This window comes from Stegostoma tigrinum, chromosome 26 (genome assembly GCF_030684315.1).
Source record: "Stegostoma tigrinum isolate sSteTig4 chromosome 26, sSteTig4.hap1, whole genome shotgun sequence".
Classification (NCBI taxonomy): domain Eukaryota; kingdom Metazoa; phylum Chordata; class Chondrichthyes; order Orectolobiformes; family Stegostomatidae; genus Stegostoma; species Stegostoma tigrinum.
In genome coordinates this window covers 46,437,026-46,460,306 of record NC_081379.1, presented here as the reverse complement: position 1 = coordinate 46,460,306, position 23,281 = coordinate 46,437,026, and the positions used below count along the sequence as shown (strand labels likewise).

The window sequence follows — 23,281 nt, the reverse complement described above, 5'->3', positions numbered from 1 at the left end:
TCCTAGCACCTAGTTCTTTGCTTCATATATGGTAAGATTGGCAAAGTTTCCTCATCAACTATGCTTGATGCTGGTGCTGCCAGTGGTCCCCCTTAAGCTTTAGTGGTAAGCTAGTGATCTATTCCAGGCAAAATATTTTTTTGCAAACAGCAAGCACAAGCACTGTCTTCCTGAGAAGAGGTTGGGGGGGAGACGAAAGATCAGTTCAGTATGTTTACCCACTGAACAATCAAGAGAATTCATAAAATGTCATTTTATGTCAGTTCCTGTCATGGATCCCTCATGCTTTAGGCATTGCTGAAACTGTGATCATCCTTTTATTTGCAATCTGGGGTCTGGCACATGCACATAATAATTTGGGCAAATATTTATTATTCCTGGATGAGCATAAAATGTTTCTTAGCTCATCAATTCAGTGCAAAAGGAAGTGATCTGGTGCATTGGAATTCCTTGTTTAGAATAGAAATGTGCATTGCTAGGTCAGTCTTGGACCAGATTCTCCATTCCTTTTGGTTCATATAACAGCATATACTTGCGACAAAGAACACATTTTTCTCATTTTCAGGCTGTGGATTGGAAGAAGAAGACACTGCCTTAAACCAAGGAGACCATGCTAAAGAGATAGCGTCAGTTTTAAAAATCATGTTTACTAGAGAGCATTGTCAGTTACATGCAATGCTGTGTTTACCTGAAACAGTGAAAGCAGTAGACATCATGGAACCAAAGTTTTCGGAAATAGAGGAAAACTACTTGACAACAACATTCTGATTGGCTCTTGACCAGGGACAATGGCTTGCGAGGGGTCAGTGTGAGAGAGAAACACCTTGACTGCAAAGCATTAAACAATCTTGTTCTATGTTTCCTTCTTCCTTTTTTGGGATACTAGAACATCTCCAGTATTAGCTGCTTTCCATTAACTTTTCTCTGCCTATTCCCTATTGAAGGAGGAACAAACCACCGGTGAAAGACAGTGAAAGGGCAAATTTTCCATGAACAAATGAGACAATATCAGTGTGCAAGTAACTTCATTTCATCAGCAAAGAATTAAAAATGAATTATAAAGGATGAGAAAGAATGCGGTCTGTGTTCCAGATTCGTACTATCAAGTTGCGTTTTCCTGAACGACTTTTTATTTTTGCACACTTAATATCTATGTCTTACTTGTTTTTGTTCCAGGCAAAATATAGGCAGGAGTTTAAGAAGGGGTAGAGTTTAAATTGTAGAGATATATCTTAGCAATTTACATTTGCTAATTATAACTGGTTAAAAACAATTTGTTTGTATTTGTTCATTATTTGTGGTTCGGGGTTGTGAGGGATGAGTTGTGGGAAATGCGAGAGACATGGTCGACGGCATTTTCGGCCACTGTTGGGTGGGGGGAAGTTGCGGTCCTCGAAAAAGGAAGACATCTGGGATGTCCGGGAGTGGAATGTCTTATCTCAGGACCAGATGTGGTGGAGGCGAAGGAATTGGGAACAAGGGATCGCATTTTTGTAGGAAGGTGGGTGAGAGGAGGTGTACTCTAGGTAGCTGTGGGAGTCGGTAGGTTTGAAATGGATATCGGTTTCCAATTGGTTGCCAGAGACGGAAATAGAGAGGTCCAGGAAAGAGAGAGAGGTATCAGAAATGGTCCAGGTGAACTTAAGATTGGGGTGGAAGGTGTTAGTGAAGTAGATGAACTGTTTGAGCTCCTCGTGGGAGCACGAGGTGGTGCCGAAACAGTCGTCGATATAGCGGAGGAAGAGGTGGGGGATAAGGAATCCATAGGAACATCTCCTACCTATTAACCTCATCCCGTCCTCCCCTATCCCCTCCTTAACTCCCTACCTACACTCATCTTTACTGGCTCCAACCCCGCCTCCTTGACCTGTCTGTCTCCTGTCCACCTATCTTCTCCTTTATCCATCTTCTATCCCCCTCCCCCTTTCTCCCTATTTATTTCAGAATCCCCTTCCCCTGAAGACCTGAAACACCAGCTTTCCTGATCCTCTGATGCTGCTTGGCCTGCTGTGCTCATCTAGCTCTACACCTTGTTATCGCGGATTCTGCAGCTTCGGCAGTTCCTACTCATGTCCACTTTCCAGTAGAGTTGCAAACTCAACATATTAAAAGAAGTGGCATCACATAACTTCCTGGAGCCAGTCACTCAGTTACTTGTGGATAACTGGTGGGACAGAGCTGTTTATAAAGTGTCAACCATGTCTTCAGTTGGTAGCAGTCTTGCCCTGAGAGATTAGAGTTTAAATCCCACTCCTGAGGCATAACACTTAAGCTGACGTAGGTATTCTATTGTTGCGAATGGAAATCACTGACAAACAGCAATGAAATAAATGACCAGATCATTGAGCGAATATTGAACAGGACAGAAGGGAGAAATCTCTTAGTCTGCAATCTGTACCCTGAGTTATTTTGCAGACACCTGTTATTAAACGCCAGAGAATAAAAGGTCGTTTAGATGCAGCCCAGGCATTTCTTTTTAAGCCAGAGGTTTATTCCAACCCATGCATCACAAAACTCCAACAATGCTGTTTAATTGTTCCATATAGGTATATAAGTAAACCCAATTCTAAGGTAATGCATGAGTAATCCAGAACCCAAGGCTAACGTTCCAAGGGGTCTTATGGTGCAATGATAGGGCACAAGGTCTGGGTTTAAGTCCCACCAGATCTGAAGGCATATTACGTCTGAACAGGATGATTAAAAATAGTGTTGATATGGCTTTTGTGGCGCAGTGGTATTCTCTCTGCTTCTGTGCCAGCAAGTCCAGGTTTGATCTTACCTGCTCTATAGGTGTGTCACAACATGTTTGAATAGGTTGATTCAAAATAATTACACTCAGTTCTCACTCAATTATCCCTTCATTAAGATGGAACTATCATTTGTTCCCTAGTATTGGGCAGCATAGCAGCTCAGTGGTTAGCACTGCTGCCTCACAGCACCACAGACCTGGGCTTGATTCTACCCTTGCGTGACTGTGTGGAGTTTGCACATTCTCCCAGTTTCTGTGTGGGTTTCTTCTGGGTGCTCTGGTTTCCTCCTACAGTCCAAAGATATGCAGATTAGGTGGATCGGCCATGCTAAATTGCCCGTAGTGATCAGGGGGTGTGCAGGTTAGGTGGATTAGCTATGGGAAATGCAGAGTTGCATGTAGAGGGTGAGTCAGGGTGTGATGCTCTTTGGAGCGTTAGTACAGACTAGATGGGTGGAATGGCCTGCTTCCATACTGTTGGAAGTCTATTAGTCTCAGGCATTGCTACTCTACCCTCTAGGTAATAGCTCGACAGGAGGGCTACAGGCCTCACTTTTATAATTCATCCAAAAGTGCAGCATTCCCTCTTACTTCCAGCCTAGATCATAAGCTTAAGCCTTTATGGTTTGACTTCTCAATCTTTTGAGGCAGAGTCTGGACTGTTATCTTGGAGCTAAGACAGTTTTAAAAGGAAAGATTTCTGTGGAGCACTGGAAATGAGGTTGCTCAGCACATCCCTGATCAGTCACCTCAATGTTGCTTTATAGGTCTGTTTTCTCCACTTCCAGTTTCACAAAGCAGTCAATCCATAAGCAATAAGCTGTGATTTTCAATTGTTAATTAAAGGCAAAATAGCCTCTTCCTCTCATTTCTCACATGACAGCACACACATCCAAATCATCCTTACACGTGGAATATTATGGCAAATGTAGAGACCATTGTGCAATTAACGCCACACTTCCGTTCTTTCCTCAAGCTTTTCATTTCGAGTTCATTTAAAAAGAATCTTTGGGTAGGAGAGTTGGGTATATGAAGAATCAGTTTAACAGTAATAATGATCCTCTAATCTAAATTTGGTATTTTCTCTTTCATTTCCCCTCCTGCTACCACACAGCTCATTTAATGGTACAATTTGAAGAGCACTTGGACCATGCTTCATGTGTCTAGAGAAAACTGTGGTTGCACACCACTTGATGGTGGAGAACATCATGGAAAATTCTCATCATGTGCTAAGGCAAGGTTCACAGATTCATACAGTAGACCAAGTCTGAGGCGGGCAACACAAAAATCTGGGATGCTCTGCATTCTGAAGTAAACGGGCTGCTCAAAATGTTTAAACAAATTTCCAGCATAACGTAAGGCATGATTTCTGAAATGTAAACTGCTTGTAGACAAGCAAGTAGTGCTTTGAGCAATTTGTAGTCTGCCCTATGCAAAGAAATTTTTAAACACACATTGTAGTAGATGCAACAATTGGATAGCCTCTTTGCACAGATGCTTGTGGAACTCTCTTCCCCAGAGAGTAGTGAATGCAGCAGCATTATATTTTGAAGGCAGATTCTTGACTAACAAGGGAGTCAAAGTGGAGATTAGAAGGGAAGTGGAGTTGAGGCTATAATCAGATCTTATTGAGTGCTTCAATAGACCAAACGGACTACTCCTCCTAAGGTTTTTTTTAATGTTGCTAGACTTGTTGAATATTTCCAGAACTCTGTGATCATTTACAAATTCCAGTATCTGCAGTATTTATTAAGTAGTGGTCCGGAGTAAGAGATTGTCTTTTGTACTTAATTTCTTTTCTCAAAATTGTATTGGCTGCGTTTACAGACGAAGAACAGATCTGTCATCCTATCCAACTGGTCTGCACTAGTATTTATCCACTGAAGCCACATTCAAATCAATTTAGTTTAATGTTCTACCCCTTCCTCCTTGATGTACATATCTGGATTTCCTTAAAGATATTTTTAAATAATCCATGTGACAGCAAATTCAACATTCTAACCATTCCCTAGGGAATGAAGTTCCTTGTGAATCCTTCCTCGAATTCATTCACAACACTTTTTAAACTGTGTGTCATGACCCACAATGGGGTCACCAGCCAGACTTTTCAGGTCATGGGCTCCAAATAAGCAATAGTTTCCAAGGACTCTGTTGAAGAACTAGCATCTATGAGACACCTTTAAATCTCACAGTTTCTTTTAATGTAGGCATTGCCTAACTCATAAACCTGAATCTTGACTTAATAGAAATTTTAACAGCAAAGTAAATGTTGTTTACTTAAAAATTTCACAGAGAAAACAGAGTTTCTGCCTGCCATTTTTTGCAGCCAGCTTCTTTCCTTTCCCGTACCTATTTTGGCAAGCTGACCCCCACCAGCTCTTGCAGCCAACTCTCCCTGTGCAACCGCCCCCCCCAACTTTTATAGATCTGATCATTTTCAAGGACCAAAAAGCAACACAACTATCTTACATCTGATGCTTCTGTTTTTAGGTTCATCCTACAAGCGGAAACATTTTCTCCATGTGAATTAAAGAATCAAAATCCTGTGTATGCATTGCTCATGATTGTATTTTTCAGGCTGCTCGGTAGGAAGAGGAGATGGCTTGCTGGCGATTGAGTAAACCTAATGTTGACATTCCACCAAGTGGAGAGGGTGAGCGAGGGCACTGAGAAAGTGGTCTTAAGCAGATGTGCTGGAACCCGCAGCAGCAGATGGCGATGGTGAGGGAGGTCACTGACTGAGAAGTGGGGCTTGAGCAGATGGCGATGGTGAGGGAGGTCACTGATTGAGAAGGGGAACTTGAGCAGATGGCGATGGTGAGGGAGGTCACTGATTGAGAAGTGGGGCTTGAGCAGATGGCGATGGTGAGGGAGGTCACTGATTGAGAAGGGGAACTTGAGCAAATGGCGATGGTGAGGGAGGTCACTGACTGAGAAGTGGGGCTTGAGCAGATGGCGATGGTGAGGGAGGTCACTGATTGAGAACAGGAGCTTGAGCAGATGGCGATGGTGAGGGAGGTCACTGACTGAGAACAGGAGCTTGAGCAGATGGCGATGGTGAGTGAGGTCACTGATTGAGAAGTGGGGCTTGAGCAGATGGCGATGGTGAGGGAGGTCACTGATTGAGAAGTGGGGCTTGAGCAGATGGCGATGGTGAGGGAGATCACTGACTGAGAAGTGGGGCTTGAGCAGATGGTGATGGTGAGGGAGGTCACTGACTGAGAAGTGGGGCTTGAGCAGATGGTGAGGGAGGTCACTGACTGAGAAGTGGGGCTTGAGCAGATGGTGATGGTGAGGGAGGTCACTGATTGAGAAGTGGGGCTTGAGCAGATGGCAATGGTGAGGGAGGTCACTGACTGAGAACAGGAGCTTGAGCAGATGGCGATGGTGAGGGAGGTCACTGATTGAGAAGTGGGGCTTGAGCAGATGGCGATGGTGAGGGAGGTCACTGACTGAGAAGTGGGGCTTGAGCAGATGGTGATGGTGAGGGAGGTCACTGACTGAGAAGTGGGGCTTGAGCAGAAGGCGATGGTGAGGGAGGTCACTGATTGAGAAGGGGAACTTGAGCAGATGGTGATGGTGAGTGAGGTCACTGACTGAGAAGTGGGGCTTGAGCAGATGGCAATGGTGAGGGAGGTCACTGATTGAGAAGTGGGGCTTGAGCAGATGGCGATGGTGAGAGAGGTCACTGACTGAGAAGGGGAACTTGAGCAGATGGCGATGGTGAGGGAGGTCACTGACTGAGAAGGGGAACTTGAGCAGATGGCGATGGTGAGAGAGGTCACTGACTGAGAAGTGGGGCTTGAGCAGATGGTGATGGTGAGTGAGGCCACTGACTGAGAAGTGGGGCTTGAGCAGATGGCAATGTTGAGAGAGGTCACTGATTGAGAAGGGGAACTTGAGCAAATGGCGATGGTGAGGGAGGTCACTGACTGAGAAGTGGGGCTTGAGCAGATGGCGATGGTGAGGGAGGTCACTGATTGAGAACAGGAGCTTGAGCAGATGGCGATGGTGAGGGGGGTCACTGACTGAGAACAGGAGCTTGAGCAGATGGCAATGGTGAGTGAGGTCACTGATTGAGAAGTGGGGCTTGAGCAGATGGCGATGGTGAGGGAGGTCACTGACTGAGAACAGGAGCTTGAGCAGATGGCGATGGTGAGGGAGGTCACTGATTGAGAAGTGGGGCTTGAGCAGATGGCGATGGTGAGGGAGGTCACTGATTGAGAAGTGGGGCTTGAGCAGATGGCGATGGTGAGGGAGGTCACTGATTGAGAAGTGGGGCTTGAGCAGATGTGCTGGAACCCACAGCAGCAGATGGCGATGGTGAGGGAGGTCACTGAGTGAGAACAGGAGCTTGAGCAGATGTGTTGGAACCCACAGCAGCAGATGGTGATGGTGAGGGAGGGCAGCCAGAGGACTCAAATGTATCCTTTCTGGAAAAGGGGGTGTCTTTGGGGAAGGAGATTTGCATGATCACTAAGACTACCTATGTCATCTATTTTGCCCAGCTTTGTCTCTGCCCCAGTTCAACTACTGAAATCTTGATCCCTGCCTTTATTGCCTTTCAAGTTGACTGTACCAACATCCAGCTGGTGGAATCTCATCATCCACTTCCATAAACTTGCCATCATTTAAACATTTGCTGCTTGTCTCTTAAATGGCAAGAGTTCTCATTAAACCCAATTCCCTTGAATTAACTTTCTGTTAAGCAACATCTTGGCTGCAATGCTGAAAACTGATGTTCCAGAACAGGCAACGCCTCTAGTCTATCTGTTCCAGTGCACTTACATCAGAGGCATTTCCTTGACAAATTGGAAAATTATTCAGCTGTGTCCAGCCTGCAAAATGCAGGAGAAACCCAATCACTGCTCTGTCGGCCTACTGTCAGCCATCAGCAAAGCGATAGAAGAGGTTGTTAGCATAGTCATTAAGCAGCACCTAGTCACTAGTAACCTGCTGACCAATGCTCAGTTTTGGGGTGTTGCCAAAACCATTCAACTCCTTATTTCATTACAGTCTTTGTTCAAACATGAACAAAAGAGGTGAGGTGAGAAGTTGACATTGACATCAAGGCCACATTTAACTGAGATAGACATTAGCTACAGTTGCATTGAAATTAACAGACATGAAAGAAATTCTCTGCGTTGGCTGGAATCATACAGTTTAGGGAAACATCTCAGACCAAGAATATCATTCAGTGCAGTGTTCTTGGCCCAACTGTCTTCGGCTGCTTTGTTAATCATCCTTCCTCTATCATAAGGTGAGAAATGGGGATTTTCATTGAAAACTGCCGAGTGTCTAATTCCATTTGCAACTTTTCAGATAATAAAGCAGTTCATGGGCAATGTTCAAGCTTGTGGTGATAAGTGGCAAGTAACATTCATGTCATACAATGTAACACAATGTCACACATTAACAAGAGAAAATGTAATCCTTGCCCTTTGACACTTCTATGACTGAATAGTTTACTGTCAACATCCTGGGTATCACCATTGACCAGAAACATAATTGGATCAACAAAATACATACTTCTGGCTACAAATTAGAGACTGATTATTTCCAATGAGTGACTTCTCAAAGCCTATCCACAATTTACAAAGCACAACACAGCAGTGTGATGGGATATTCCCCACTTGACTGAATGAGCACAGCCCCACAACCCTGAAGAAACTACCCAGGACAAAGCAGCCTGATTGGGATCTCGTCCTGCCACCTTATTTCCATCACAGATACACTGTGACACAGTGCCTAACATCTACAAGAGGCACTTCAGCAACTTGGTAAGACTTTTTAGAAGGAGCATCCTAAACCTTTAGCCTCTATTGCTTAGAACATATGAACACACTAATGAATTAGGAGCAACAATAAGCTTCTTAGTCCCTGGAGTCTGCTGCACCCATTTTGCTGATATCATCACTGTTTTGTTTGTAGCCCCTTCTGTCCTTTCTACTCCATACATGTTTTGACTCCCATGTCAGTCATGAATCTCTCTGACACAGCGTTAAAAACATTTAATCGCCCTGAATTCATGACTCTCTTGCAAAAAGGAGTACAGTGAAAAATGTATAATGTCACCCTGCATGGTGCCATTTTAGGTACAAATACCTAGGATCAAAATCTTAGGTAGAATGTAGAAAATACCGAAATAAGTTAAAAGTTCAACACTACAGCTGTCAGCATGAAGTAGTAAATAAGAAATAAAATTAAAAGTTCCAAATTATTGGTGCTTCTTTAATCATGGGCCTGCATGCTGGGCTTCCCTCATGACAGCTTGATCTCTCTCCCACGCTGGGCTTGATCTATCTCTCACCCTGGGCTCGATCTCTTGATCCTTGCACGTCTATGCCACCATCTCGCTGCCAACTGCCATCCTCTCTCTTCCGCACTGCCACCTACAAATCCCCTTCAATTCACATGCCTACTTGACTTCAAAATATATTGCCATTTTATGATTTTTGCTGGGTCTATATTCTGGTGATCACTACCTATCAACACTGTGAAAGTATGGGCAGCGCAGTGTCTCAGTGTTTAGCACTGCCTCCTCACACCACCAGGGACCTGGGTTTGATTCAAGCCTGGGGCAACTGTCTGTGTGGAGTTTGCACATTCTCCCCGTGTCTGCGTGGGTTTGCTCCAGGTGCTGTGATTTCCCCTCAGTCCAAAGATATGCAGGTTAGGTCATGGGAAATGTTGGGTTACATAGGGGGATGGGTCTGGGTGGGCTGCTCTTCAGAAGATCAGTGTGGATGCAACGGGCTGAGTGGCCTGTTTCCACATTGTAGGGATTCTATTCTGCCTTCACTACTGGGACTGCAACAATTCAAGAAGGCAGCTCACCACCACATTCTTAAAAGTGTTGGAATAGGCAATAAATGTTAGCCTTGTCGATGATGTTCTCTCCAATTTCCTGTATCTATATATGTCATACTTGTTGCACTGTGTGGTCCCCTTAAAGTTGCTACATGGCTACACAGATCTTAAAGGGACCACGACATGATTGTCCACAGTGCAGTATGTTTTGGATTGCTGTGTGGCTGCAAGCACACCCAGCTTAGGAATAATGTTACTTGCCTGTTACGGACGCTGTCGGTGAATAAATAACAAAAACCACTTTTTCCTGCTTTAATTTGCTCCTCAGTCAAGCACATCTTGTTGTATGGCTTTGACATTCCTCAAGTTTCAGAAAGAGTAACTGTGTTGTCACCACATCCATCAAACCCCTCTCTGTTTCTCCAGAAACACACCTCATTCTCACAGAGTCACAAGCTTGAAGGTTCAGGACCAACCCACTCAAGAATGAAGCATACAACCCAGGCTGTCACTCCAGTGCAGTACTGAGGGAGTCCTATTAGAGCTGCCTTCTTGCAGGTGAGACATAAAACAAGGACCTGTCTGCCCTCTGCAAGATGGATGTAAAAAGTCCCATCGCATCAGTAGCCAGAGTTACCCCTCAAACAAAATTACTAAATATTGCACATCATTGCCACTGTTGTTCGTGAATGTTGGTTGCCTTGTTTGCTACATTATAATGGTGACTACAGATTAATGGTATTTAATCAGCTCCAGGTTACCTTGGGACATCCTGAGGTTTTGAAAGTTGCTATGTACATACGAGCCTGTCTTCTTTTCTTTACAGTTTTCAGTTCTGGCCATTGAGTCACACAGAGGAAGCATCCACTCCATGGGTTGGTTATGAGAAACTCCCAAGCGTCAGAGGGATGAGCTGTGTAGAATGGTTAGTAAAAGCTCACATTTTCCGTGAAAAGAGGCACCTGAGAAAAGTGCTGTAAAATATCCAGTGAAGTTCTTTGTCAGTTCTCTGCCTGAAAGCAGGTCCAACACACATCTCCATGATCTCCCCCACAGGAAGTGCAAAAATTATAGAATCCCTACAGTGTAGAAGCAGGCTCTTCAGCCCATTGAATCCACACTTACCCCTCTGAAGAGCATCTCACCAGAACTATCCCTCCCACACTATCCATGTGTTTCCCATGGCTAATCCATCTAGCTTGCACAGCCCTGGATACTGTGGGCAGTTTAGCATGGCCAATCCACCCTAACCTGCACATCCCTGGACTGTGGAAGGCAACCCATTCAGACAGTCACCCGAGGGTGGAATCAAACCTGGGTCCTTGGTTCTGTGAAACAGCAGTGCTAACCATTGAGCCACCATGCTGCTCTCAGACAGCCAATCCTAAATCTATCCCTGCCGGAATGGGGGTGGAATCCTGTGCTGTTGGCTCAAATCTAATCTTACCAACTATCCAGCCAACTGAATCGGTGAGCTCCCTACTGGCTCCAAGGAGTCCGTGTGGCAGTATGTCGCAGTTCTAAAGACTCTGAATAGGATGCTTTCCATCAAGTATAGATTAGATTAGATTCCCTACAGTGTGGAAAGAGGCCTTTCGGCCCAACAAATCCACACTGCCCCTTGAAGCATCCCACCCACACCCATCCCTCTATAACCCACACACGCCCGAACACTATGGGCAATTTAGCATGGCCGACCCACCTAGCTTGCACATCTTTGGACTGTGGGAGGAAACCGGAGCACCCGGAGGAAACCCACGCAGACACAGGGAGAATGTGCAAACTCCACACAGACAGTCCCTCGAGGCGGGAATCAAACCCGGGTCCCTGGCACTATGAGGTTGCAGTGCTAACCACTGAGCCACCATGGCTCAAGATCTGACCAGGAATCTCTTCTGCCCTTCCTGTTGTTGTTGGAGTATGTCGGAAAGGTTTACAAATTGATACTCCACCTGTTTGGCTATGTAATGAATGTGTCTTCCATAACCATCACATTCTGGAGTAGGACTTGAACCCAAAACTTCTGACTCAGGGGCATGTGGAATAGAAAGTGGAATTTTCTTTTTCTTTATTGAAACCAACAATTTTTGAAGCTCGAACCTTCCAAACATTTGACCTCAAGATTTTGTGTTACCTACTTTGATGGGGTAGGCAGAGTTTTGAACTTGCTTTAGTAAACATTTTCTGTATCCAGAAAATTTGCTGTAATTAGAACCATAGCCCTGAAACAGTTAAAATGCTGCAAAGTAGAACTATACTGAGATTTTGACAAGTGTATACAGTATTGCCAGTTTTCATTCCTTTCAAGTTCTGAACACAGTCTGGTTGCAATAAAGAAAGAGAAGGATAATGATTTCCATATGAAGATTTGTGATTTCAAACCCAGTTACCAGCAGCTTCCGAATATCATTATTTTGAAGGATAGGACACTGTTTTCAACCCCTAAAATTGCTTTGGACCCAGACATTAGCAGAGGCAGTTTGGAATGCGGTTTGTATCTTGCTGGGAATGTATGCAGCTCTCTATCTGCGTTGTACCCTGCATCACACCTCACATTTGCTGGAATCTGTCACAGGAGATTGGTGGTGAGAGGCGAAGAGAAATATTAGACATTTCGCTATGAAAGGAGCAATTGTTTTCATCTCTTTTATTGCAATTGCTTTTGGTAAGTTTGCTCTCTTGAATTTATACAGTTTGAACAATCTAGCTCGTGCTGGTTAATATACTTCATTACATAATGTGCTGTTAAGTACTTCTCTGTGTAATATACTACACTGTATAATTTACTAGCAATTGCCTTCACGTCTTGTCAGAAACTTCTCATCCTAGCCATTACTCTGTCCAACAGACTGAGGGTGAACGATCCTTTGGTAGAGGACTCGGTGAGAAATCAAGTGCCATTGGATGGCTTTGTGGTTTCAGAATTCAGAAAGAAACTCTGGAATTGGTAGGCTGGAAAGTGTTGGAGTCAGGACTCAGCAGAGGTCTTGGGAAGCTTTGAAAGTAGGAAGATCATTGACCCTGTGTTGGGAAAGCCATGAGGGGTTTGGAAGAAGCCTGTGAGAATTAGTTCTTCAGGGAAGTTGAGAGTGTGGTGTTGAAATGCTCATCAGCAGTATTTCCTTGATACAATTGAGCAAGGTTGAAACTTGGATGAAAACCTAGGGCAAGGCTGGGTTAGTGAGGCAAACTGTTGGTGAAAAACTGGAGTTATGCTCAAAAATGAGTATGAGAGTGTACTTTCAGAGTGTAGGCTGAGGAAAGGAAAATCATCAACCAGAACTTGAGCAATTGTTGAGACAGTCCATGACAGATCGGCTCTTAAGTAGGAGTTTCAGCTAGATCAACAAAAGTGACGAATTGTGATCCCCTGTGAAGATTAATGAAATTTGATATAATTAATTTCTTGAGAAATCCAAGGTCTTGCTCACATTGGCAATTGGATATTTGACATTGGACAGTGGGAGGTGATGACCTAGTGGTACTATCACTGCACTGTTAATTCAGAGACCTAGGTGAGTTTTGGGGACCCTGGCCCAAATTGCGCCACTGTTGATGGTAGAGCTGTGGAAAATGATGATTTTTCACATTGATGAGTGTAACTTCATGCTTAGTCTCTTTGAGATAGGTTCCAATTTGTGTTGAGCTTTAACTTTTTTGAGCTTGTTTTGATACTCGAGTTTTCAGTCCATCAAGACATTCTGTGTTTCTGGAAGCTGCGAAGTTCGATGCCTTTCCTATAGAGTGAGAGAACTTCTTGATTGTGTTCTCGGTGTGTTTATGAGTCACATGGTCTTGACGAGGCAGACGTGGAAAGGATGTTTCCTCTTGTGTGTTAGTCCAGAACTAGGTGGCACTGTCACCTTTTCAGGATAGAAATGAGAAGCTATTTTTTCCTCTAAGAGTGTTGTGTGACTCTGTAAGCCTACTTCAGAAGGTGATGGAGATGAAACCATTGAGTATTTGTAAGACAGAACTGAATAGATTCTTATTAGGCAAGGGAATCAGGAGTCATGGGGGAGAGGAGAGGGTAGATCATAGAATCCCAACAGTGGGGAGCAGGCCAATTGGCCCATTGAGTCGATCCAACCCACACCACTACTCTGCATTTCCTGTAGCCAATCTACCTAGCCTGCATATCCCTGGATACTATGGGGAATAACACATGGCCAGTCCCCCTAACCTGCGCGTCTTTGGACTGTGGGTGGAAACTGGAACACCCGGAAGAAACCCACGCAGACATGGGGCGAATGTGCAAACTCCATACAGACAGTCACCTGAGGGTGGGATCGAACCTGGGTCCCTGGCGCTGTGAGGCAGCAGTGCTAACCGCTGAGCCATCATGCTGCTCCCATGTTGTCCCCAAATCTTGTTCCCAAATGGCTGTTTATTAGTTGCCTACAGTTGATGGACTTAAATCTTGTAGTTGAAGGCTATTTCCAAAGATTGATGTTTTCATCTAAATGTGTCATGTTCACACCAATATTCTCTGTGTGCATGGTTGTAATGATATGTTGCATATAATTGACTTTACACATTGTTATTATCTGCCATGAGAGTAAAGTATATAATTAACCCTTTACATCACTATTAATTCCCCCAAAATGATTATCCTGTTATGATAAACAGAATACAGAACTAGCTTAAATACTGCTGAATGTTCTATCTGTCTTCTCCTCAAATATATTTGAATTTATGTACTTTCCTGCACTGTAACTGAAGTTTTCCTCTATAAGTTGACACTTTGAAGCTAGAACAAAAACAGAAATTGCTGGAAAAACTTAGCAGGTCTGGCGGCATCTACGCACAGAAAGTAGAATTAATGTTTTGGGTCCAGTTCTGTTCTAAAGAAGGGCCAATGGCCCTGAAATGTTAATCCACTGATGCTGCCAGACCTGCTGAGTTTTTCTAGCAATTTCTGTTTTCATTTCTGGTTTCCAGCATCTGCAGTTCTTTTTCTTTTGGTACTCTGAATCTACTATGACTTTGAGACTGTGAGGATAGGGCTGCCATAATATCTTGGCTGACTGAAAACACTTAAAGGAAAAGGAAGAAAATTTCAGTGATATTGAGAAAGGGCTTTTTGGACTTTTAGGAGATCGGTGATTTGCAAGAATGTATGTAGACCAAATGGTCCATCAACCTTGCTTCACCAATCAATATGATCATGGGCTACCTTACACTTCAAACTTAATTTCTTTATTTTTCTAAGATGGTGCTGTTAATGGTGACATTGTAAACTTTTCACTGTACTCCTGTATCCCTGTACTTAAGTACACATAATAATAAAACCTATTTCTAATTCTAAACAAATATACTTAACCTAACTGCTCCCCATATCCTTTGATTGCCTGAGAGACAAAAAGAAATCTGTCCATCCCAACCTGTAATCTATTCATTGACAAAGCAGAGACTTTGACAACGCTGGGGTAGAGAATTGTAAAGATTAACAACATCTTCAATGAACTACTTTCTTCTCTGAGTCCTAAATTATCAGCCCCTAATCCTGAGACTGTATCCTTGTGTTTTAGATTCCCTGATGAACAGGAACAATCTTTTGGGGGCTGTCCTTAAGAATCACCCCCCCCCCTTAAGAATCTTGTAGATTTCAATGCGATCACCTCTCGTTCTAGTGAACTTTGGAGAATTAGACCTAATTTACTCAGTCTCTCATTTATGAGACAACATTTGCACCCAGGACCAATTTAATGAACTTTAATTGTACCACCTCCAGTGTAGCTCCAGTGTGTTCTGAGGAGGGGTCCCTGGACCCAATACATTAACTCTGCTTTCTCTCCACACATGCTGCCAGATTTACTGAGACTTTCCAGCAATTTATGATTTCCAGTATCCATAGTTTTTTTTAGATATATTACTCCTTATCTCTTCATCTACATGCACAAAGAGGGCAAAGGTATCTTGGGCAAGAATAAGATCAAGAGCATCTCAGCAAAGCTGAGTGTTTGGTTTGTCTGTATACAAAAGTGCCCACTAGCTGTAGCCCAATTCGACTTCAAACGGATATTACAACTGGGTTTATCATTGGAAAATGCAGCAGGTGGAACATGAGCTGCAGAGTATTCTGATGGAAGTGGACACCCTCGCCAGGCTGACTGAGCTTGGAGAACACCACTTGAGTGAAGACAATTGCATAGCCTCACAAAGGACATATCCTGCACAGAAGAAATCTAAGTCAGCCCACAGCAAAACCTCAAAACAAAGCCATGTCTGGGTGAAATGGTTAAAATTTTCTTCATGATCCAGGCCGACAAGCCATTGTAGTTGCTGCTGGTATGCGGACTCAAGACAGCAAAGGAGTTCTACTAGAGCTAAACTGAGTAAGAGAATCATAGGCTGGCATCCAGCAGAGAGCACACACTTAAGGCAAAGAGAGCAAGGGTATCTCTGGAAAGGACAAAGACAGGAAGCATCTCAGCAAAGCTGAATGTTTAGTTCAGCTACGTTGATTGTGGTGGTCTCAATAAAGACAAATATTTAGACAAGTCTAGAAGAGATTGTGTGTTTCACAGAGAGAGGCGCTTCTCAGTCTAAGGATAATGAAGAGACAAGTCCCTGAGTCTGAAAACATTGTGATGAGTTATGTATTTTTTCCTAGCATGAGCTGGTCCAGAACCAAGACAAAGAAATGTCAGTATGTTAGAAATGGGCTGAGAAGAGACTTTTGCAAAGATGGAAGAAGTCCACAGTTGTAATAGCTGAGAGGGACCTGGAGATGAATGGGCCAGGCCTGACTTCAGATTTAAAATATTGATAGATTACAGATCCTAAGTACAACAGGAGCAGAGTCACAGGCAGAACTATAAGCTGAACAGGGAGAAACATTGCAAACATTGCAAGCATGAACTGGAACAGGATCAGAAGGTTTTTAAAATGAATTCATGCTATTTCAAGGGTTGAATATGCTTTTCGATACATCTTATTTTGTTGCCCTGAGTTTTGTGGCAAGCAGGGCAGAGGATGTGGGAGACATAATAGGTCAACACAGAAGTGCCATCTATTATTTGAAAGCTGATGAGACATTTTATTCAAAAAGCATGTCCTGAGTGAGACTATGCAATTGTCTTCACTCAAGTGGTGTTCCCCAAGCTCAGTCAGCCTGGCAAGGGTATCCACTTCCAACGGAATACTCCGCAACTCAAATGCTCCACTTGCTACATTTTCCAATGATAAACCCAGCTGTATTGTCTGACATATGCATGATATTAAGAATATTGGCATAAACATTGTCAATGTATAAGTGTTAACATTCAAAATGAGACTCATAATCATGAGTCATAACATCAAATTGACATGCACAGGAAAGGCGTGCCATTTGCAAGATTTTAATATGCCACTAAATAATCCCCTGGGGCCGAAGAAAGGGAAGGGGGTACTCAGCCGTTTCTCTTCCAACCTTGTAAAGTGTACGCCCATTGTCTCAGAATGTGTAACCACCCTGAATCTTGATGGTTCCTGGGATTGGAAGGAAAGAGGAAAATCATCCAGGTTAAGGATGTGAAATGCTACAAAAACATTTACCTTCACCATCATTTAAGTGAGATGAAGTGGTCTGATTGGTAAAATAGAAAACTGTTATTTAGATAAGATTTTCACATCTTTCAGGGTATTCCAAAGTAGTTTACAGCCAGTTAAGCACTTTTGAAATGTGATCAATGTCACAATGTAGGGAACATAGCAGGCAATTTGTGTACTTCAATGTCCCTACCAACAGATAATCTGAAGAAAAACTATCAGCCAAGACATAAGCAGGAGCGAAGACAACTCCTACTCTTCTTCAAAATAATGCAGTGGGATGTTTTACATTCACCAGGGAGAGGCTTTGCCTGAATACTGCATTCAAAAGAACAGATCCTGGTTGTGTAACACTCTGTCAGGAATGTTTGGGGTTAGCCTAGCTGTTGTGTTCAATATTGGGTTAAGACTTCAATGGATGATTTCTGACTCAGGCAAGAGAGCTACAACTCAGCTGTAAAAAAAAAGGGATAAAAATGGCAATAGACAACTTGACTTTCAAGTTTTACAAGGTCTTAAGAGCATTTCTGCTTCTGATGCTGATAGGATGATCATTGACCGTCTATTCAAATCAGACCAGAAATTCATCCCTTGGAATCTTTCGCCAGTGACTAAATCCAATTTACTAATAAATAATCAGGTTCTGGTGTACAAAATATATCTGCCCTCATGGAAGGATATATTTTAAAGTTTGATGTATCCCATCACAAGTCAATACTGAAATTTGAACTCATCAAGATTTTCCATCCATTACCTAAGTTTCCACTAAGAGAAGCTCTGCACAAAGGGCACCAACTAGTAGCATTGACCATCATGGATTTTGTAACTGATTGAGTGGGTCTGAATTTGGAACTGATTTAATTCTATTTTCATGTCTACTCAACTGCGGAAGTACAGGAATCCAGTGAAAAGTGTACAATGTAACCAACACACAGCACCCTCTTATGTATGAAGGCACCTGGGTACAAAACTTAGTTACAAGTACTCACATAGAAAAACAAAGTTAAAAGTGAAACATCGTGATTGCTTTTAGTAGAAGTAGTCAAATAAGGAGACAAAGTTAAAACATTACAGTTAGCATTATAGTCCTTCCCGTACTAAGAGGAAAAATAAAGGAATAAAGGTTAAAGTTAAATAGTCTTTCTTAAGTGCAAGAGCTCGGTCTTGTTTGTTTTGGCCCACTGTCCAGGAAACCCCCGGCTTCCTGCTCTCGACACGCAGATGCCAGGGGCCTTCCTCACTGACACTTAGGGCTCACTCTAACCTCAATGGGCTCAGGCCCACAGTTGCTTCCCCGTACTCGACATCCAGCCGAAGCTGATCCAGGCCTATTGCCGTTTCCCTGCATGGAGCTCCATCCGAAACGGCACTGGGCCCACGGCTGCTTCCCAGCATGGACCTCCAGCTGATCCCCCTCCAGGTCCACAGCCATTTCCACTCACCGGACCTCCAGCCGACCCCTTTCAAGGCCCAGAGCTGCTGAAGGAGGCAGGTCAAAGTTTAGATAGATTAAATAAATCAGATTTGCTGGTCACAGAACCTCATTGAATAAGAGGTTGAGTGGTGATGTTGTAGAGGTTTATAAAATCAATTTCAATTTCTAGTTTAGAGCAATGTGCTAGCATACATGGACCAGCAATCCAGTTTAGGCAGATCTCCTAATTCATCCAAACAACCCCAACTTTCCTGGGGCTCAACCATATCATTATCGATGCTTGGAAAGCTGCAACAGCTATACACAGCCCCCAACGTACATTGAGTTTAGGAGTTGGGATGTCTGTTGCAATTGTGCAGGACATTAGTGAGGCAACTTCTGGAGTACTGTGTACAGTTCTGGTTGCCCTGCTATAGGAATGATATTATTAATCTTGAGAGGGTGCAGAGAAGATTTATCATTGAATCTCTATTGTGTGAAAACTGGCCCTTCAGCCCAACAAGTCCACACTGCTCCTCGGAAGCGCATCCCACCCAGACTCCCCACAGCCATCTTTCTGCTGTAACTCTGCATTTCCTTTGCCTAACCTACCTAGCCTGCTCATTCCTGGGCAATTTAGCATGGCCACTCCACCTAACCTGCACATCTTTAGACTGTGGGAGGAAACCGGAGCACGTGGAGGAAACCCACGCCGGCCCAAGGAGAATGTGCAAACTCCACATACAGTTGTCTGAGGGTGGAATTGACCCTGGATCCCTGGGGCTGTGAGGCAGCGGTGCTAACCACTGAGCCACTGTGCTGTCCCTTTACAAGATGTAACCAGGACTGGAGGGTTTGAGTTATAAGGAGAAGCTGGATAGGCTGGGACTTTGTTCACAGGAGCACAGAAGGTTGAGAAGTGATCGTCTCGAGGTTTATAAAATCACAGGAGCAATAGATAAGGTGACTAGCAAAGGTCTTTTCCCTAGGGTAGGGGAGTCCAAAACAAAGTGGCATCATTTTAAGGTGAGAGGAGAAAGATTTATAATGAACCTGAGGGGCGACATTTTCACACAGAAGATGGTTTATATGTGGAATGGACTGCCAGAGGAAGTGGTAAATTCAGGTACAGTTACAACATTTACTTTGGACAAGTACATGTATACAAAAGGATAAGAGGGATAATGGTCAAACAGAGGTAAATAGGAGTAAAAACGAAAAGAAACGAAAAGAAAAGTGGATGCTATAAACCAGGAATAAAAGAAAGTTGCTGGAAATGCTCAGCAGGTCTGGCAGTATTTGTGAAGAAAAAACAGAGTTAATGTTTCAGGTCTGGTGACCCTTCTGCAGAGCTCTGAGGAAGGGAAGGGTCACCAGATCTGAAACGTTAACTCTGTTTTTTCCTTCACAGATGGTGCCAGACTTGCTGAGCTTTTCCAGCAACTTTGTTTTTGTACAAGATTTAAAAGGCATCTGGATGGGTACATGAATAGGAAAGATTTAGAGGGATTTGAGCCAAATGTTGGCAAATGGAATAAATTAATTTGGGATGTCTGGTTGACACGGACGAGTTGGACCCAAGGGTCTGTTTCCATGTTGTACAACTGTATGAATTTATAACTCCGTGACCCTTCTGCAAACCTGGCTCAAAATGTTAACTCTGTTTCTCTCTCCACTGATACTGCCAGACCTGCTGAGTTTCTCTATCATCCTCTTTTCTTATTTCAGAGTTCAAGCATCTGCAGTATTTTATATGCACAACTGGGTGTCAGTGTCAGGACCTGCTGCCTACATACCACAGTGTTTATAACAATTTGGACAGGGTGGAATGTGGGACCCAGGCTGTCTCAGCTCTTGAACCGGGTCTAACCTATGACATGCTCCAGCCTCTGTGATGTCCCCAAGCTTTGTGCTGATGACGACAAAAGATCCATTGCCCCATTTTGAATGGAATCACTAAAGCTTTTCCTGATACAAATACTTGTTTGAACCCTGCAGCAAAGAAATTCAGGTGGTGCAACTTATCTGAGACAGAACAGAGGAAATGTGCTGAACTTTCCAGAGCCTTGCAGGCAGTGTTACCTCCCACAACCAAGGATTCTTTCACCAAGTTGTCTTGCATTAAAGCGTACAATACAAAGGATTGCATCAAGAAGATACGGGTAAGGAAACAAAATCGATCATGATGCCTTCAGTTCCTATTTACTTATTATAGTGAATACCTGTATTTGTAGCTACCCTATGAAATATTTCACTGCACCATACCATGTACTGTTGTTAACCGTGACTGTCATTTGGGGAAAAAAACAGGGAAACCCATTTAAAACCAGTAATACTTGGAAATGATCATACTGGGCCTCAATTTTGAAGTATACCAGACAAACCAATATGTCTCATTCTCCAGTTTTACTGGTTTTTCTTCTGGTAATATTATTCATGGAAATATCCCACAAACAGCAACGAGATTAGGGCCCGTTATTTATCCTTTGGTGGTGTTTAGGGGAATGAATGGTGAACAGGACACTGGGAGGAATGTCCTGCTCCTGTCCAAAAGGAACTACAGAATTTTCAATGCTCACTGGAAGCAAAGAAAGAATCAACTTTGTTTAATGGCCCACTGAGAAATGGCATCCCCAGTAACACAGCATCTGTCAGTACTGCCTTCAAGTCACATCTTAGAATATGTTCACAAGTTAGGAAGTAGTGTTATATCCCACAAAGTGGAAGATGGAAGCAAAAGTGCTCCCATGAAATCAAAGACTGGCATGCTAGCTAGAGTCCCTACAGTGTGGAAACATGCCATTCAGGCCTGAATGGTTCACACTGACCCTCTGAAGAGCATCCAGCCAGAAACATCTCCCTACCCTTTCCCTCTAACCCAGCATTTCCCATGGCTAACACACCTAACCTACACATCCCTGGACACTATGGACAATTTAGCATGGCCAATTCACCTAGCCTGCGCGTCTTTGCACTGTGGAGAAACTGGAGCACCCAACAGAAACCCATGCAGACACGGGGAGAATGTGTAAACTCCAGACAGATAGTCGCCTGAGGGTGGAATCGAACCTGGGTCACTGGTGCTGAGAGGCAGCAGTGCTAACCATTGAGCCACTGTGTTGCCCTTTTTTATTCAATTTGTTCTTTTAAAAATGGGCTGACCATTCTGTTCTCTATTTACCCTATACTCCTTAGCTAGAATTAATGAATGACATGAAGACATGAATTAGTAAATGATAAAGTTATTCATGCACATTGGCTTAGAAACTTGTCTCGGCTTCTGATGGGAAAAGAACAGCATTCATTATTGCGATTAGTGATTGGAATGAGGTCGGCCAGGTGGACCTCATAGATTGAGAGTTCCCTGATTGCGTCTGTTAATCTGGTCCAGTTAGGGTCCAGATATAAACAGGAATGTCAGATGTTCTGTTCACTCTAGGAGTTGACTCTGAGCCAGCTTGATCAGAGCCAGGAGCAATGTACGCATAAGTAAAGGGTGAGTTGGTGATGGGATACCTGGAGTTATTCATGGAGTTATTTCAGTTATCGTATGTAATCTCCGATATTCAGTTCCATTAACAGCAATGAGCTTAAATATCAGCTGCTACTAAAACTGGCAGCCAATATGATACTTGCCTGAGACACATTTGTATTGAAATGGTTTCTAATGTGACACAACAAACAAACTGTTTTCCAGGGAAACAAGGCAGATGCGATTTCATTAGATGCTGGTGATGTCTACACTGCTGCAAGATTTTATGATCTCGCTGTTGTGGCAAAGGAAATGTATAAGGATGGTGAGTTACTTCCAATACTATGCTACACAGCACTTCCTGTATAACGAGAGTGAATTCTGTACAATATCTACATACTGTAACAAATCCTGCTCCCTCTATAATGAGCATGGATTCTGTACAGTAGGTGAGGACAAGGGGGACCATATCATTGCTGTGGGAAGGAAGAGAGGGGGTGAGGGCTGAAGTGTGGGAGATGGATTGGAGCTGGCTTATCTTACATTGTACTCCCTGCTCCCTTATGTTGAGGGTGGGTTCGGTACAGTATCTGTATTACTAGGCATTTCCTGTACAGAGTGGATGGATTCTGTACAATGCCTCATATTCACTATGGAGGTGCAATCCCTTTCTACATCCATCCCTCATCAGGATAGTTTCGGCTCTCTGCATCTTCCCGGAAAAATGGCCTGAACTGTGCCCATCCACCAGCACCCGCCCCCCCCCCCCCCTTCACCTGACTGAACTCATTCTCACTCTGAACAACATCTCTTTTAACTTCACTCACTCTCTTCAGGTCAAAGATGTGTCCGTGGGTACTTGCATGGGCCCTGGTTATAGCTGTCCCTTTGTGGGATATGTGGAACATTCCTTGTTCCAGTCCTGCTTGAGTTCCTCCTCACAACTCTTTCTCCAATTTATTGATGACACTTTTGTTGCTGCATCCCTCTCTCATCTGGAATTGGACAAGATTTTGCTTCCAATTTCCACCGCACTCCCCCCTTCAACTGGTCCGTCTCGGACTCCTCCCCTCCTTTCCTCAACATCTCTGTTTCCATTTCTGGGGATACGTTGGCCACTAATCTCCACTATAAACCCACTGACTTCCACAGTTACCTGGGCTATACATTCTCACACCCTGCTTGCTGTGAAAACTCTATTCCATTCTCCCAGTTCATTAGTATTAGTCCTGATGATGCTAGCTTCCACAAGGAAGCCTCTGAAATGTCCACCTTCTTCCTCAACCGAGGATTCCCCATCACC

At 43.6% G+C, this 23,281-nt stretch overlaps 1 protein-coding gene across 1 annotated transcript in view; it reads left to right on the top strand.

The window, feature by feature from the left end:
* Positions 1-10,963: 10,963 nt before the first annotated feature.
* Positions 10,964-23,281, top strand: part of sxph (saxiphilin) — a 95,541-nt gene continuing 83,223 nt past the window's right edge. The window contains exons 1-5 of the mRNA XM_059654841.1: positions 10,964-11,029; positions 16,176-16,211; positions 18,404-18,584; positions 20,505-20,668; positions 22,204-22,303. Coding sequence (XP_059510824.1) covers positions 10,964-11,029; positions 16,176-16,211; positions 18,404-18,584; positions 20,505-20,668; positions 22,204-22,303 — 547 coding nt within the window. The remainder of the gene's footprint in view (positions 11,030-16,175; positions 16,212-18,403; positions 18,585-20,504; positions 20,669-22,203; positions 22,304-23,281) is intronic.